Source organism: Clarias gariepinus, chromosome 15 (assembly GCF_024256425.1).
Source record: "Clarias gariepinus isolate MV-2021 ecotype Netherlands chromosome 15, CGAR_prim_01v2, whole genome shotgun sequence".
NCBI lineage: Eukaryota > Metazoa > Chordata > Actinopteri > Siluriformes > Clariidae > Clarias > Clarias gariepinus.
The window spans coordinates 9,378,281-9,397,115 of record NC_071114.1 but is presented as its reverse complement, the minus strand read 5'-3'; the positions used below and the strand labels follow the sequence as shown (position 1 = coordinate 9,397,115).

The 18,835-nt window shown below is 37.3% G+C and overlaps 2 protein-coding genes across 3 annotated transcripts; one reads left to right on the top strand and one right to left on the bottom strand.

Moving 5' to 3' along the window:
* Nucleotides 1-317: 317 nt before the first annotated feature.
* Nucleotides 318-9,100, top strand: slc1a8a (solute carrier family 1 member 8a). Its single transcript, XM_053513003.1, has 11 exons — nucleotides 318-572; nucleotides 1,133-1,212; nucleotides 1,307-1,522; nucleotides 4,301-4,343; nucleotides 4,469-4,676; nucleotides 4,759-4,858; nucleotides 4,993-5,226; nucleotides 5,779-5,973; nucleotides 7,698-7,832; nucleotides 8,410-8,506; nucleotides 8,617-9,100. Exons 1-11 carry the CDS (start codon nucleotides 342-344, stop codon nucleotides 8,779-8,781), a joined length of 1,704 nt encoding a protein of 567 aa, XP_053368978.1. The 5' UTR covers nucleotides 318-341; the 3' UTR covers nucleotides 8,782-9,100.
* Nucleotides 9,101-10,544: 1,444 nt separating this feature from the next.
* Nucleotides 10,545-17,169, bottom strand: elavl1b (ELAV like RNA binding protein 1b). Of its 2 annotated transcripts, XM_053513004.1 has the most exons (8): nucleotides 17,028-17,169; nucleotides 16,143-16,202; nucleotides 15,405-15,473; nucleotides 14,852-15,029; nucleotides 14,114-14,217; nucleotides 13,092-13,245; nucleotides 12,765-12,990; nucleotides 10,545-12,342 (listed from the first exon to the last, which is right to left on the bottom strand). In XM_053513004.1, the coding sequence occupies exons 2-8, from the start codon at nucleotides 16,176-16,178 to the stop codon at nucleotides 12,018-12,020; spliced, it is 1,092 nt and encodes a 363-aa protein (XP_053368979.1). In that variant the 5' UTR covers nucleotides 16,179-16,202; nucleotides 17,028-17,169; the 3' UTR covers nucleotides 10,545-12,017. The 2 variants fall into 2 exon arrangements, with proteins under 2 accessions (XP_053368979.1, XP_053368980.1); XM_053513005.1 differs by lacking the exons at nucleotides 14,114-14,217; nucleotides 15,405-15,473; nucleotides 16,143-16,202; nucleotides 17,028-17,169 and having other exon boundaries at nucleotides 14,852-15,011.
* Nucleotides 17,170-18,835: the final 1,666 nt, after the last annotated feature.

The following is an 18,835-nucleotide window of genomic DNA, read 5'->3' as shown; positions in this document are numbered from 1 at the left end:
CAAATGCTCAACTGATCTGGATAATGATCAATACTAGTGCTAGATCGCTTGACTAAATACCTATTTATGAAGAAATCTTAAGCTTAGAGGATTTTGAAGCTGAATCAATAATAGTAAACAGTAATTGCATGAGTGGACCCCTGAGCAACCTCAGCTAAGTGTTCAGTGCAGTTTGACACTACTCACTACTTACTTCTAAGGTCGGGAGTGGTGGCAAAGAGCAAACAGGTGGTAGATTACATACACTGAGCTGTAATCCTCTTAGCTCCTTAAGAGCACTGTGTTCTCCCAGCTGTATGGAGTCATCTTGGAGTAGTGAAGGTTCCTTGCAGCAATACAGCATGGAGGAGTTCCTGATCCCAGAGGACGCCCGCCCTGAGCACGGCTTCTTCTCTCCAATCGGCTCCGGGAAAAACAGACTGGACGGTGTAAAGACCTTGCTGCGTGGTGCCTTCAAAATATATATTAGGGGATATGTGAAACGAAATGGACTGCTGACTCTGTCTGTGCTTGGAGTGTTCACGGGGTGCATCCTTGGCTACACTCTCAGAGGGTGTGAACTCTCCGTGCAGGTTTTGCAAGATATTCAAACCTTCCAGATCAACTACATTCTATGATATTGAAAGATATTGATAGTGAATTGGATAACTAAGATCTACATAGTTGATATTATACTACATCAGTGTTGAATTTATTTCAGTGTTTAGCATTTTATTGAGATCTGAAGCAGTTGTTCAAATTCCTTACTTTTGATTTCTGAAATTTTCAAACCCTAGAGTCCGGCTCTGCTTTTAACATCATAAATCATGTATAGCCAAATGACTTATACTTCTAACAACGCTACTTCATACAATTTGTCTGCAAATTGCAATTCATGCATTTCTAATTAGGTTTAATATTGTGAAATGTTCTCTCTCTCTCTCTCTCTCTCTCTCTCTCTCGCTAAGTTAATAACAATTGGGTGTAATGAGTGATACTACATTTAAAACCAGTGTTGGTAATCTAAAGCAGATTTTAAGGTATAGTCTTAGGTGTTTTATTCTTTTATACTTTTTACAAAAAACACATACTAAATCAATTCATCTAGAAACTACTTCACACTTATCAAAATGCCCTTCTTGTTTTTTTAAAGGCAAAGATTTATCTCTCATTTCCTGGTGAGCTCCTGATGAGAATGCTAAAAATGCTCATTCTGCCTCTGATCACCTCAAGGTAACATTCACTTAAAAACCTAGCCCATCAGGACTTATATGTATATATGCACGAATCATTCTTATACACTGATTTGAATTTGTCCTGTCTTTAGTTTAATGTCAGGCCTGTCGTCGATGGAATCCAAGGCCTGTTGTCATATAGGCTTGCTAACTGTGACCTATTACCTATGGACCACCTTCATTGCTGTAGTTATTGGCATTGTACTGGTGGTGATCATCAAACCTGGCTTTGCAACGGACATGGAGACGACCAGGCTGGGTGGAGGTCCTGTGATGACTTCAGCAGACGCTCTGCTTGACCTGATCAGGTATAAGGACTGGAGAAGTTTAGTTTTGCATAGATTTTTATTTTCATTAGAGAGAAACATATGGGACATATGGACATGGAGTGTATACTAGCTAGCTAATGTCAGAGGCCAACACAAGCAGAATAAAAAAGAAGAAATTAAACAATTATATAATATTATGTACACTAAATAACCATAGAGTATGTACTGTAGCTACATGTATCTCTCACCCATATGTGGAATTTCTCCAAACAGCTGCCACAAAGTTAGAAGCATTTAATTATCTATTTATCTTATTTAATTGTCTTTAAATGCTGTAACGTCAGTGCCGGACCTGACTCATACTCCTGTATCTGAAAGAACATACTGTAAATACCCACATACACTCCACTATTGAGATGTTCAACAAGCCCACATAGGTGTGATAATCATGTGTGAGCAAACATTTGTCAATGTACTGTATAGAATTGTGTTAAAGGGGTCCAAAATAGTTATACCATTCACCTTATGGTGTATTGTAATGTTAATTGATCCCCAAAATTTGATGTATTAAAATAAAGGCATGGCTTTTTACGGGTGCATTCTATAAATAAGGATTTCAGTTTTAAACAGGATCTATAAGGACAATATAAACGCTTTAAGGGTTCCTTCATACAGTCAACTGTACAACACTCAAGTGTTTTAAATTGTCAAGTTCTGAAAAGAGAACTGAAGATTCAGGATTTTATTTATAAAAAAATTTATATTTTAAAATAATCAGAATTTTAATCCATTTAGAGAGGTGGACAACATTGTCCATTAAAGAAAGAAAAACCCACAATGGTGACTAAAATAACCTGAACCTTACACAAGTAATAATAATAAAAAATACTGAAATTGAATCATTGTGTTTTAATTCAATTCAATTCAATTCAATTTTATTTATATAGCGCTTTTAACAATGGTCATTGCCTCAAAGCAGCTTCACAAAAATGAAGGAAATTCATTAAAAAATAATTAATAAAAAAAATATATATATATATATATATATATATATATATATATATATATATATATATATAAATAATAAAATAATAATAATAATAATAATAAATTGTGTATGTGTGAGAAAAATGTGTCTAGATAATAATAAGATGAATGAATGAAATTTCTCTGATGAGCAAGCCAAGGGTGACAGCGACAGTGGCAAGGAAAAACTCCCTGAGATGGCAATAGGAAGAAACCTTGAGAGGAACCAGACTCAACAGGGAACCCATCCTCATTTTAGAAGAAGCGTTTTCCAAAAACAAAAACCTAATAAATCTGACCTGGACAAAATTTATGGTAGCTCTAGAAAAGTTTATATATAATTTGACAATAGGAACATCCTAAACTAAAGTGTGTCCTATAATCATCATCACAGATGCCTTCAAACTTGTAACCAGTCAGTCTGTCTATTTAAAGGGTGAAAAGTCATCACTGTGCTGTTTGGTATCACGATGTATCCACACTGAACATGAACCACAGAACACTAAGGAGAGAGTTGTCTCAGTAGATTAGAAAGAAAATTATAGACAAACATGGTAAAGGTAAGACCATCCCCAAGCAGCTTGATGTTCCTGTGACCACATGTGCACATGTAATTCAGAAGCTTAAGGTCCACTGGACCTCACTGGACGTGGCTGCAACAGAAAAAGTGATGACAAATTGAAGAGACGGATAAGAGGAATGGTAACCAAAGGTGCATGGACAACTTCCAAAGAGATTAGATGTGAACTTTAAGGTCAAGGTCCATCAGTGTCCGATCAGAACATCCGTTGCTGTTTTGTTTGAGGCAAAGTGGACAATGGAACTGAGGACGACTCAACTGTTAAAAGCAAATTATAAAAAAGCTAGACTGGAAGGCATTTTGACAAGCGACAAAGCTTCTGGGAGAAAAGTCCTTTGGGACCATAAATGGAGGCTCAGGTTATGTTCTGGACCATCTGTGCAAACAACAATAAAATCTCAAGACTGTCAAGGCATTCTGGAGTGAAATGCACTATCCAGTGGCAGAAAGCTCGGTCTCAGTCACATGTCATGGGTCCTCCAACAGGATAATGACCCAGAATACACAGCTAAAAACACCCAGGTGGCACTTCCAATATGGAGTCCAAATCCTATTGAATATCTGTTGAAACATACAAATGAAACATGCGGCGGTATGGAGAAGGTACGCTTCAGACCAGAGAGAGCAGAAGCAGTCTGCTCATGAGGAGTGGGCCAAAATACCTGTCAACAGGTGAAGACGTCCCACTGAGTGTTAGAGAAATTGCTTGATTGCAGTGATTGCCTCACAAGGTTGTGCAAGTTAAGGGTACCATCATCTTTGTCCTGGCCAGGTTCATTCATTAATTATTTTTGAAATGCTTCTTTTTCATTAGTTTATAATTAGTACATTTTTATTTATTATTGCTTTCGTGACCATTGTGGGGAGTTTACTCGGAAGAGTACCAACAATTTCGTCCACGTGTGTAGATCTGAGGAGTACATGGCATTCTTTCCTACACAATCCAATTAAAGCAGAAGGGTGGTTAAGTTATTTTTAGTAATCTGCCCAGAGAACACTTAAAGGTTAAGTAAATGACGGCGAGCACTCCAGAGGTGATCTTCCCATGATGGCCAAGGAGGAGGTTTGACACTTACCACACAACTTTTATCCATATGTGTGCGCATGGCCTTGCGTGTCTGAACTAAATGTTCAAGATGTTTTCTGCTCTTCACTTTCACTTCAGGGGCTGTTGTAACATCACTAATTTGTGTTTATTCCCATTGCTTTAGGAACATGATTCCTTCAAATCTCATAGAGGCCACATTTCAGCAGGTGAGTGTACTGTATGATAAAGTAAAATAATAAAGTGATATAAAAGACTCTTTACTACAGTATACCTACTATTTCTACAAATTGAGGCCTCTCATTATATCTATCTCGCTCATGTTTTTGTTCAGTACAAGACAGATCTAATTCCTGTCATTAAACCACAAGCCAGCAACAAGCAGCACAGCTTTGTTTACCTGATGCCAGACGAGGATCATCCTATGGGTCACACGGTGTTACTGGATCTCACTCCACCTCCTGATGTTCACTACAAGATGTATCCTGGAAGCAGCCACCAGATGAACGTTCTCGGGATCGTCATTTTCTCAGCGACTATGGGTGAGACATTTGGTGGGGACTCCAAATAAACACAAGTACCCAGAGGAAATACAGAATAATAAATGAACTTATGTGCCTTCAGGGCTCTTGCTGGGCAAAATGGGTGAGCGGGGTGCACCTTTAGTCAGTGTCTGCCAGTGCATCAATGAGTGTGTTATGAAGATTGTGAATACAGCGGTGTGGTAAGACAGGCATAAGCCGTATCTTAGCCATATCAATATCTATAGTGGTGTTGACATCCTTCCAGCATTTCCTTCATCTCAAAACAAAAGTGTATAAATTTGTTAGGATTTGACCAGCACCATTTTTTCTCAAGGTATTTTCCCTTTGGGATCATCTTCCTTGTGGCTGGGAAGATCCTGGACATGAGTGACCCCTCCACTATGGGGAAGAAGCTGGGCTGGTATGCAGTAACAGTTGTGACTGGACTGTTCATCCATGGCTTCATTCTTCTTCCACTATTTTATTTCCTTCTAACACGCAAGAACCCTTTCACGTACATCAGAGGACTGCTGCATGCTATGGTCATTGCCTTAGCTACCTCCTCAAGGTTAGAAAACACATTCACTAGTTTATCATTATATTAGATTCACTATTGATCAATACCCCACTGACCAAATTTTTTAAATTATCTTAATGATAATATTATTAAGAATTTTTGTTTAAAACAATAAATACGGCATAGTGGTTAGCACTGTCGCCTTGCACCAACAGGGTCAGGGTTCGATTCCCGAGCCAGACTCGATTCCCATCTCTGTGTGAATGGGGTTTGCATGTTCTCTCCATGCTTGGTGGGGTTCCTTCAGGTACTCCGGTTTTCTCCTACAGTCGAAAGACATGCAGATTAGGCTAATTGGTGTTTCCAAATTGCCAGTAGTGTGTGAGTGAATGTGTGTGCTCTGCGATGGATTGGCACCCTGTCCAGGCCCTAAGTCTCCTGATATAGGCTCCAGTCCCCCCGTGACCCTGAATACAGGATAAAGTGGTGCAGGTGATGAGTGAGTGAGAGTAAATGACAGATTTTCATTAACTGGTTTTTAAAAAAGTTTACCTTTTATGTAATTATTTAATTGAATGGCTTTGTGTAATATATTCTTGCCAGTTCCGCCACGCTGCCCATTACAATGAAGTGCTTACTGGAGAACTGTCATGTAGAAAGACAGATTGCCCGCTTTGTCTTGCCCGTGGGTGCCACCATCAACATGGATGGCACGGCTCTGTATGAAGCGGTGGCAGCCATCTTCATCGCTCAGGTTAATGAGTACGAGCTTGATTTTGGACAGATGGTGACAATAAGGTAAATTTTACTGCCGCCTTGTTCAGTAGACATACAGTACCACACTAATTCACACAGCGAAAGTGGACTTTATTTTAACATGAAGAGTTTTGCCATTATATTCAACTTTGAGTCTTATAGCACACGGATTTATGGTCTGACTACTTCATATCACCCAAATGAGAATGTATTCCCTATTGAGTCTGAGACCTGTAAAGGTTTATTCCTATTGTCAGGGGGTTCTCCTTGCCACCGCCACACCCGGCTTGCACATCAGGGACGATCTGATAATTATAATTCATACACATTTCCTTACATTTCTTAAATTTATTTTCATATGTTTTAAATCCCATGAAGCGACCATTGTTAAAAGTTCTATGCAAATACTGTTTAATTGAATTTAATTGATTTCCATCAAGTGAATAAGAACTTTTTCTTAATGCAGATTTAGCTCATCTCATGTAGTATTCAATTATCACCAGTGTGGGACATGTCTAAAATGTAATGTGTGTGTAAAAAGAGTGGTGTAGAACATTGTTTTTTCCAGGGTTCTTTGAATGGTTTTAAGTTCTGCTGCACAGAATTGTTATTTATTATTATTATTATTATTATTATTATTATTATTATTATATATAGCCAATTCACACCATTCACATGACAGCTGTCTAAAAGGAGAGAGGGTAATCACGTGCTTCCTCCAAGACATGCAACCAACTTTATGCTTTACAGAAATAAAAAAATATTAGATATAAGAAATTTATCAATTTATGGCTTTATCATTGTTAATGAGCAAACCTGATGCAATGTCAGCAAGGAAAAACTTCTTGAGATGACATAAGGAATGAAATATACATATATATATGGGATCCTCTCCTTATTTAGGTAGCACACTGGAAGGGAAAAGTTTGGCCACTTTTTTCTATTGCGCAACATGGGGGCCTAACTGCACAGAATATTCCCAAGAGATCCCCAAGAGGCACTACTGAAAAAAGTCCCTAACATTTTTAATCTAAGGAAGATTACGCTGTATAGGAGCTACAACTTTTCTGGTTACCATGGAAACCACTTACTGTATCTGGCAAACCCACACTTTACAGTACTAAGTAATTGGCTTAAAAACACACACACACACAGTAGGCATGAAGTAATTTATAGCACATATTGTGTTATACCAGCTACTCTCCTATGATCAAGGATGTACGAACAAGTTAAATGTGTTTTTTAGAAGTCATTAATGAACATGTAAATGTGCTTAATTGCAGCTGAAGAAAGAAATATATTTCAGTTCAAACTTTAGAATGGACAAAGTGTACTCTTTAATCCTTAAACAAACATTTCTATTAAAAAAAAGTCCAGCCTTATCAGAAATGCTATAAACTGCTAGAATATTTTTGTCAGATGAGCTGCTGATCAATAAATATTGAGATTTTCTAATTGTCTCAGTGCTGGGCTGTTTTAAATAAGAATAAATTGTCTGCAATGTACTATTAGTTGCACTAATTCGGGTTTACCATTTTCACCAGTTTAACTTGTGCTTTGGTAGCACTGGAGTTTTATTACTGGAATAGACATCTTGTGCCATGTTGAGTAATTCTAATAACTGTAGATATCCGAAATAATCCATGCTTAACCCACAAAATATTATGTACAATCCGATCATGGGTTAAAAAAACACACAATATTATGTACATTTTCACTGAAAATCTAGCTGCCTTTTAGTGACTTTTTTTTTCTTTACTCTACAGCATTACAGCCACAGCTGCAAGCATCGGTGCAGCAGGCATCCCCCAGGCTGGCCTTGTTACCATGGTGATAGTGCTCACATCTGTAGGATTGCCACCAGATGATGTCACACTAATAGTGGCCATTGACTGGATCTTGTAAGTTGAACATAACTTCTATTGTATTATTAAAGTGATGTAAAATGATAGTCTTGGATAGGCTGTGATGGTATGAAAAATGCCACGCCACATAACAAAAAAAACATGGTTGATGAACACCTCAGGCAATATTTAATACACCTCTGCGGTACAATAAAAAATGAGAACACATATATAAAGTAGAGCATTAGAAATATTCAAAGATTTAGTTTTCTTGTTTAATTGTTATGAACATTATACTTTCTAATATTACTTATACCAGTGTGCTGTTAAATGATAACTCCGATACTTCGGAGGGTGTTGAGTTATTCTTCTAAACCCCTTTTTTTTCCCACATAGTAACCCAATTTTTAACTCATTTTTAAAAAAGATAATGTAAAACTTGCTCTGCTCTAAAATACCCCACAGACAAGCTCTGTATTCACTCCGAGCAAGGAATAAACAGTTTTTCAACATCTGCCGTTTTATTCCTTATACAGAAATTTGCCAATACATTACAAAACACGCACTGCACGTGCACGCGTCCTAGACTACAATATTTGTGTGTGTTATCTGTTTGTACTTTTTTCGTTCAAAGGGATCGATTTCGAACAATGATTAATGTACTAGGAGACTCCCTGGCTGCTGGAATCGTCGCCCATTTGTGTCGGAAAAACTTTGCTTCTGACACCAGTGTATGATGAACCACACTGCAGTCTAGTGCATCCAAACACGTTTTGACATTTAATTTTTATTCTGCTACCAAAATAAAGTTGTGTATCAAACCCACATTTACATTCCCCAGGGATCAACCAGTGGATCATGCCAGAATAAAGATCATGGCCGAAACATGGAGAATGTTCGTTTGACTGAAGTGCCGCTGCTTGCTGGAAAAGACTGCATGTATGAAGTGGTTGGAGACATGGTTATTGAGCGACCCACTGTCTACTACAACGTCTGTCAAGTTTAACCTCGGAAGTGCCTTATTCTCACTACATTTTCAAAACTTTTCTGTCTTTGCTGGTAGTTCACTGGCCGCAAAGACCAAATTTTCGAAATGAAGATGAATTAGTGAAGAATGTTGCATCCAAGTAACAAAAGGCCCAGGTGCATAAATGCTTAGACTTTACACGAGTGATGCATCAAATGTATTGCCTTAAAAGAGAGAGCGGACTATATTTTGTGACAAAAGTATTTTTTCTATGGTGTAAGATTTTCTTACCTATATATCTGCTAAGGAATGTTCCTGTAGGCTGCCTGTAGTAAATACAAGGTTACGATTTGCACAGAGATGGAAGTGTCTTTACATTGTACATAGTCACATTAAAAATCTAGTAAAAATATTACATCCACCCAAAGTATGTATACCTCATTTAAAGCAGATTGTTTTGTTTCATTTATGATATGTGCTTATTGTAGGGTTTGTACCCATGAAAGTTGGGTAGGCAATTTTACACAGGCTCATAACCCTGAACAACACAGGAACACCTAGTTTATTTAAATTTTCTTTCATCCAGTAATGTAGCGGAACACATAAGATCCTTCTGAGAGACTTAAAAATCAGTTAATGTTCACTTCAAAGACTTAAAAAAAATTACTTTCAATTACTTTGACCATAGCATGTGCAACTTTCAGCCAAGTGATGGTGGTGGGTTTCCTCCGGTCCAAGGACGTGCAATTAGGCTAACTGCCGTTTCCAAATTGCCCATAGTTTGTAAACAAGTGTGAGTGTATGTTTGTGCCCAGAGATGGATTGTACCCCGCCTTGTGCCCCAAGTCTCTTGGTATAGGCTCCAGGCCCCCCGCGACCCTGAATACAGGATAAAGCAGTATAGATGAGTGAGTGAGTGTAAATACTGATATCTGGTGCACTGCAGTGTCTATTTTTAGTACAATACATGAGCTACATGTACCCAATTTGTTCGCATCTCCGAATGATTCGTGGAAGGTTCGTATCTGCGGAAATATGTAACTCAAATGTTCATAAGTCTGAAACATGTATGTCGGAGACACATCAGATGACCTTGTTGGGTTTCACTCTGAAATGTGTGGCCATAGTTTACACGGGTTCAATGAAACTGGGCAGGAAAAGATTTGAAAACACAAGGTCTTTTCAGTATTTAACTACCCATATTTGAACTGACCCATGTCTGCATGATTTTATGCACTGTGCTGCTGCCATATGACTACATCTATAAATGTACAGATGTTTCTTGGAAAGTGAATATATATAGGCTGGGTATGTAACTAGGAATACAATAACTTGCCGAAAACTCTCAGAATTGTTACATCCTTTTACACTAGAGGCCATTAATCCTGGCCAGACAGGGGTGGTATGTCTAGGTTTTTTCCACCCAACCGAGAAGAATTCAGCTTACACCTGATGAACACACAAAGATGAGCTACTGTATGGAAACAGATGTAATCAGATATGTCCTATAACTGAAATGTGGCTTTGAAGATTATTAGATTCCTCTTTTACACATTTTTACATTAAGTAAATTGGCGGATACCTAGTTAGAAAAGAAGATGAGGGGTAAAGGTTGTCTCACAATCACATTTTGCCAACTAAATTTTAGATGAAAGTGTATTAAACTATTTTTTTTACTGGTTTACAGTAGGTTAAAAAGGTGAGTCATTTTGTCTGTAAACATTGAGCTTTTTGGAATTCTATTTTTAACTAAATGTGCAACAATTCAATTTTTTAGTAATGAAATTACTTGGACAGACAGGTAGCAAGAAGCAAGAGCTGCAGATTTAATCAAATGGAAAGCAAGTAACAAGCCAGACTTAGCCATAAGATTCTAAATGCAGGATGGATATTAATGACACTTTAACCATTAAATTTCGTTACACAAATACTGTAAAAATCCCTAGAATTTAGGTAATTTACAACAACAAAACAATGTTTATTTGTAAATACAAAGTATTCATACCACAAAAGCTTTGTAGCATATTTTTGATGACAATGTGAAACATGCTGCAAAGCTTACAGCTAAGGAAGATCAAATGAACATGCATATGAAAAAAGGATAAAGACCTACACCAGACAGACATGACTGTCTATTGTGAGCATAAACCTTGATGTGTTCATAAAAAAAAAAAAATCAATAAAATTTTTATATTCCATGTGTGATTCAGAGTTCTTAGTTATATTAAGTTATACCAAGCTGAATCCAAGAACACCAAGCATGGCAAAAGATTATGTACAGTTTGTGTAAGCAGACTACACGACATTACAAAACATGTACAAAAAAAAAATGATTAAATAGAAGAACAGCTTCCCCCAGGGCCCTCATCGAAGTACATGAGGCTTGTGTGAGGACAACAGTGCTGTCGTACATTCTAAATGAAATGGTGACCAATTCCACTAAAGAGAGTTGCCCAACACTGAAAGTTGTCTAAAAATGGTAAATCCAGAAAATTGTTTACAACAACACAAGTATTTTAAAGTAGGAAAAAAAAAACCTGGGTGCAAAACAAACTAATATTACCTGGAAAATAACTAAATTACCAATATAGCAAAAAGGCTTTAAATATATTTGCATAAATCATCAAAATAAGGCATACTCTCCAGCTTCTTTGGTCCTTCAAACTTAAATCACTTCAGACAGATTACTAGTGGGATACACAGATAGTTAAACGAATATTTACAAAAGGTCTGCACTCTTTCAAATCAGATGGAATGAGCAAAAGCAAAATCGAGCCAAGAACGTGGTAACATGTTTATATTCAGAAAAAAATAATTATAAGCTACAGAGATGTACCAATCATCTGGTTTAATCAAACAATTGTCTAGCTGACCCAAGGAAATAACCAACCACAATAATAAAAAAAAAAAAAAAGTTAACTCACAGGAAATGTTACAGTGATAAACAGTGATTGGTGATAGATACAACACCAACTGCAACATAACTATGCTATGTAACATCTACTCAGGGTTTGATGCTGCATGGTATCATTTTGATTAAATGATATGGTGATGAACACTGCCAAAACTATTTAAACATTTGAAGGTGCAGTTGTTAGACCATGTAGCCCATTTGACTGAGCTAATTAGTTTAATCCCAGGTTAATACAGGACGACTACTAACCTATTTAATTTCAACAAAGTTACACTATTTTTTTAGACAATCATGGACATAGGAGGCAAAGGACCAAAAAGTGTGCAAGTTCTTTGAACTCAAAAGTAATACTTTGTCCTTTTTATTTGTGAGACTTGCTGGTTTTGAAGGAGACCTGCAAGACCTTGTCTCCCAAACGATATCCGTTCAGGCTGGCGATGGCCATGGCCGCCTCTTCATAATTGGTCATTGTGACGAAGCCAAAGCCTCTACATTTGTTGGTGTTGAAGTCACGGATGACTTTGACGTTAGTGACCGCGCCAAATGGACCGAACATCTGCCACAGCAGGCCTTCATCACAATCTTGACCCAGGTTGTAAATGAAAATGCACCAGCCAGAGGTCGAGCTCCCAGATACATTCATGCTGGAAACACTACTCATGTGGTCCACACTCATTGGTGAGAATCTAAAAAAAGAGGGGGGAAAAAAAGATATATCCATCATTACACTGAAAGGAAGATGTGTAGCTTTAAACGTTGTTAGCTTTCGTAGCCACAGCACTAAATCTAGTAGTCCTCTCCACCACTGCTTTCTATTGAATACAAAATAAATATTACCCAAAGTTTAGTGATACAAGATGACTAGACTGTTGGTATGAGAAATTTTCTCCAAAGCAATAAACTTACTGGGATAACCACCCCAAAAAAACCCTTATTATTTTACTGCATGTGGATAAGGGTGGTCAGACTTGATGTGCGTGGCAATGCGCTTGAACATTTAGTGACTACATTCATACACTACTTACACGTAACCTAACTGTATGAGCAGCCAGGATAAGTCATAATTTTGGCAGCATCGTGCAAATATATAATCTATGTCAGCACTGACCTGAACCTCTGGGACTGGTGGTGAACAGGGCCTCCGAAGCGCCGAGACTGTGTGTGGTAAAACTGGGACAGCAACTGGGAATTCTTTGCCTGGTTGGGATTTGCTGCAAACTTTACAGTGATGGGTTCAGATGCTCCAGGGGGCTTCTGACCATTCAGACCTTTAATGGCATCTTCTGCTTCAATTCTCTTGTCAAACCGTATGAATGCGACTCCACGTGACAAGCCTGAGAACGGTATAAATCCTTATAGGTATAAAACATTAAGGGGGGGGGCGCAGGGGGGTGTAATGTAAGAAAATTGTTAAACAAATAAATTGCTCCCTTACCTGAAGCCTGATCGACTAGGACCCTTGAGTTTATAATGCGTCCATACTGTGTAAACAAGTCTTCCACATCTTTCTGCGTCATGGTCTTGGGCAAACCACTAATGTAAAGATTGGCATCTTTTATTGTGTCAGAGCTTGGCCTGGCAAAAGAGACCTAATAAAGGGAGAGAAACTATTTAAAAAACACCTAAACTCCTCAAAAGGACTACAGACTTTTTAAACAAGACAAAAAAGGCAACAAAGCAAAAGGTCAGAGGCAACAAACATCCCAATAAATAAAAACACATTATGTTTGTACAAAAGATTAAGAAGGGAAGAAAAAAAAGGAAAAAAAAAAAGACATTTTTCCATGAATGACAGTTTTACAGGCTAAATCTAAAAAATAAATAAATAAATAATAAAAAAAAATTTCATTTTGAAAAAAAGGGACAATTTTCCACACCAAACAATCCCATAAAAGAAAATATGGAAAATAAACAAATTCAACAGGGATTGCTTCGCTGGGCTTTTGTTCGGCACAATGTCATACTCAAGCAAATGACCACTCCTGCCTCTCTTACCTAAAACAAAATCTCTTATATTAAAAAAATTATATATTTATAAATAAAATAAGTAAATAAATTTTTTTTAAAAACATGACACATTCAAGTGTTGGAGGCAAAACATCAGTCTTAACATTAAAAAACAAGTCCAAAAATTTCAGTATAATTCTGTACCGAAAATAAAACCATGCCAGATCAATAAGGAAAGCCAATTGTTCAAAATCATAGGGGTCAAAGTCTTATAACTTTAAAAAACAAACAAACAAAAAAAGCTGACCAAAAAAAAAAAAAGGGCAGGGAATGAAAAAATTAAAGAAAACAACTAAAATTCTCATACCTCTAGAAAAAAAGTGCATTTCTGATTGAGAAACACACTAGATAGTATTGGGATTTTTCCTCTGCTGCCTAGCAAACTACTGGAACAACAGGTCATATCTATCAGTTTACACATGGATACAAGAACAGCTCTTTGCACGTTACCTTGATAGTTTTAGACTGTAGTCTCAGCCCATTGAGAGTACTGATTGCCCTTTCTGCATCACTAGGGTTAATATAGTTAACAAATCCGTACCCTAAACTGTGGCCTAGAAGAAAAAAAAAGGAAAAACAAAATAAAAACAACAAACGATTGTCCACATCCTGCAGACGAAATCAGTTTTCAGAAAGGAATAAATCAAAGGTTACAATACAGTGTCATCTTGGATAAAAAAAAATAAAATAACAAAAAAAAAAGAATACAACTATTAAACCTCAAATAAAAATATTACATTTTAGATATTAAACAAATCAAAAGCATCACACATGGAAAATATTGAACAGCTTTGATAGTTTAAACAACTAATTTTACATTTTTTTAATTAAAAACAAAATTTCACATGAATTACAAACTCAAAAGAAAACGCATAAATTACACAATTTTACCTCATTTATGGTTAGCCATACAGACAGAGATAAAAAAAATAAAAAGTACTGAGGGCTTCAAACCATGCCATATATACACACAAAATGCATACAAGATACCCAGAAAACGGGTACATAATTTTACAATAAACATTTCAAGACTCAAGGTTCCCAAGTTAAAGCAAAAGATTAAAATGTTTGCTTTAAAATGTAACAAAATAAATAAATAAATTGCAAGTGCATTTAAAACAAGTCACAATATGAAACATAAGAGCACACTTACTGGTAAGGTTATGCCTAAATCTTCAGAAGACTTACCTCCCATTTTGTCCCGAATAAGTTTAGCAGACTCGACTTCACCAATGCTGCTAAACAGACTGCGCAGCTCGTCCTGCGACATGTTCTGTGGCAGGTAATTAACTATCAGGTTTGTTTTGGCGTCTTTTGGCTCATCTCCCAGTGGGCTCTCAAATCCGTTGGGAAGGCTATAGGCATCCTGCTCAACAAATAAAAGAGAAAATCGTTCAGTCAGATCGCATAAACATATTGGCCATTGAAAAAGCATTAGGATTCACATCACCACTGCTGCAGTTAAAACACATGTCACTTCAATTAATGGTTGGGAAAACATTACATAGGACACATGTTCTCCTCACTGTGACCAATGACAAACAAACCGTGTGACCGCAGTGTGCTTTGAGTCAATAAAGGGACAGGAGACAAGCAGTGGCTAATGCTTAAAAGTATTATTCAAGTATCATTTCGTTAAGTATTGCTGTCACAGTAGTCATTTTTTTTTTATGTACATAAAACAATAGACTTTTGTTTTTAAATGATAAACAGTTTGTAAAAATCTTATCAGTGTACTTACCTTCATGCTGGCACCCTTGCTAAGTTGCTGCAGTTCTCTATCATTACCAGGGTTCTGCACCTCACAAACCTACAGGAGACAAACACATTAAGAGAATTATCAAAAAGGCTAAAAGCTGATTTATGATTCTAGATTCAAGTCTATGGCGTAGGTCTCACATAGGCACTTCATATCTGTGAACTCTATGGCGTAGCCTGAAGTACCCGTCTCCAGAAATGTAGAGTGTCGACATGTGGCGTAATGTGTGTAAATGTGGCGACACAGACCAAAACAGTAATTGGTCCACCTGACAGCACTGCGCTTTAGTCGTCTCTCTATGCCTCTTTTTAAAAATTTAATGTCTACTGAATGTGGACAAAATCAAGAAGGGACTAACCAAAGAAGCTCAAACACATACATTTGTATGATTGACCTTCTCCACACTATAAAGCCCTTGAGATGATGGCAAATTCTTGGCGAGGGTTTGCCACAAACATCAGTTTGTAAAAAAATTGCTTGTCGCTCACCATTGTTTGTATTCATGTGATTTTTTTTACTCTATGCTTACTCCAAAGAATGACTACTTCTTTGTTTTTCAGCTGTTTCCTTAATGACTTAAAAACCATAAAAACTGGATAAAAAAGCTCAAACACGTGTTGCACCTAATAACACTACCTGAGATTTAGATATAGGTTTACTGCCAGCGTAGAAAATAAATATGAAAAATAACTAATACTACAGTGTGTATATGTTACTCACCTTCAGGTATCTTATGTGTCCCCTTCTAACAGCCATGTGTACAGCAAGCCAAATCAAATACTAAACAAGGGAACACCCAGGGAAATAAGTCAGCGCAAAGTACAATACAAATCGAGTAAATACACAATGCGAAATCAGTTAAAAATAACTTCTCTGTACGTTTGACTTGCTTTGGGGGTAAACGAGAACAAGTTAACTTTGAACATACCCCAAAATAAATAAGCATGAATTCTAGACACTTACGAGGTCAAAATGTCGTTTTCTTTCTGAAATTCATTCACGGCCAACTTGTATGTAATATGTCATGTACACATGAACATGTAAATGACCGTTAGCCTACTATTTAAAAATATCTTAAGCTAGTTAAAGAAAAAGGTAGCACTATTTTATTGCTAACAAACCCTCGTTGGGCTGTTCTTAGAGTTAGTCGACATATAAATTGAGTCCCCCCTTCTCCCATTACAACTAAATAATAAAGCATTATAACGCTTTGTGTATCGCAGTCTTTAGAGGGCTAGTCAGTAATAAGCTAACAATCCACTTTAGCTAGCAACCACCGGATCCCAAACGCTACCGCGCAAAAAAAAAAAAAAAAAACGTGGATATGCGTTATTTACATAGCGCTAATAATCACACAGAATTAGGAAAAATAACCAGAACAATAATAGTAGCTTTCATTCACTAATGTTGTTTAAACATCTGATAACGTACGAATAAAACAGAAGCCTGAGTTAGCTTCAGCTAGCAACACGCGCACACAAACCGGGCCTCGCGCTATAGCCCGGCCTCGCGCCGTGAAAAATTATTATTTAAAAACAAAACAACGTTTTCGCTCGAGTAGAAAATAGGTTTGATAAAATAAATAATAGGGATAAACCCCCATACCTTATTCTCCCAACACTAAGTACCGGACACTCGGTATGACAAATTTATACTGCAGCGCGCCGAACAATGCGTTGAACAGAAGCCGCCTGGAGCAGATGTGGGGGTGAAGAAGAGCTCTACACTCAGGCCCAAACCTAATGACTTCCTTTCGGACTACGGTCACATGACCGGATGTTAGCATTCCGCTACACTAAGGGTCCAGAGACAGGAAATGCGTGCAGACAGGGACATCTTACAAATTATATCAGAATTATACCACAAGGGTATAAGAAACACTTTCCTGTTAATACTAGTAGGGCTAAAGGGTAAAAAGAAACAGACACAAACTGCAGAAAATGTTCAAATTCATGTTCAAAAATTTGAATTCTAATAAAAAAGTAGAGCAGAAAATTCAAGAGCAAGTAAAAAATAAAAAAGGGGAAGTATGTGGCACAAACAAAAAAAGGGGAAATCGTTACAGCAAGGTTAAGAATGGGGTACACAGGACCAAATGGGGTACACATGGGGTACACAGGATCACCATCTTAGTAAAACAATGAAAGACCCAACTGGAGAATGTGGATTTTGTGGGCAAATGGAGACAGACCGACAGACATTACATACATACAGTACACACACACACACATACGTACTGTACATACATACATTTATCCATCCCAAAGGAAAATGTATTGTTACAACAGCCAGTTCACAAATTATACAAGTAAGCGATAAGCAAGAATCGCAATAAGAAAAAGGTCAATAATAATAATAAAACATACAGGGTTTACATTTTAAAAGTAAGATTATGATTCAATTAATTTTCCTTTGATTCTGTAAAGCTACTTTGCGACAATGAACATTTGTTAAAAAGAAAGCTGGGTCAGAGCACAGGGTCAGCCAGGATACAGCACCCCCAGAGCAGAGTGCTAGGGTTAAGGTCCTGGCTCAAAGGCTCAACAGGGGAAGCCTGGCGGTGCTGGGACTCAAACCTCTAACATTCTGATCAGTAGCCCAGTAACCCACAGCCTTAACCGATTGAGAATGATTGTATATACAGGCAGAAACAAAACTGTACATAAGGTGCACCAGCAAGCTGAAAAAGTAATAGAATTAATGAAAAAAAGTTGAAATATTAATAAAAGAGAGGATGAAATGAATGAATATCTATTTATTGTGATGTCAGAGAAGGAGATCCCTCTTAACCTCTTAACACAGAGCAGAGCTGTTGTAAAGTCCAGTTGCAGTTGGCAGAAATGACTTTCTGTAGCGTTCTTTGTCGCAGCAGATCTAAAGCTTTCTCTTCCTGAAAATGCCTCTTTGTTTAGCTAGGAGGTTGTGGAGGGGATGTGAGGTGTTCTCCGTTATGGTTAACAGTTTGTGTAGTGCCCTTCTCTTCACTACCAACTCCAAACACTCCTGGTGAGTGCCTAGTACTGAGCTAGTCTTTTTGATGGGTTTAATGAGTATCCGATCTGCAAAGAACTTTGCACAGGTTTTAGCCAGATGCCTTTATATATTAATTAACTGCAATAAATATGACAAGGAAAGACACAATCACAGAGAAACCATGCAAGAAGCTGGCCTAGAAATGATGTTAGAAAATATACCAGGGTAATGACCTGAAAAATATATAGTTGCCTAATTAAGTATCTAAACAAAACTGGTTTAGTACATAAAATCTATTATATATATTTTATTCCTGACAACCTAATTTGCCACTCTCCAGTCTAGTAGGTGGTGGTATTGCACCTATAAGCTGTGAGCTGCCAAAAAACTCAAAGTAAAAGAAGAAGGGTCCCATGATGTAACTCTTTGGGATAACAAAG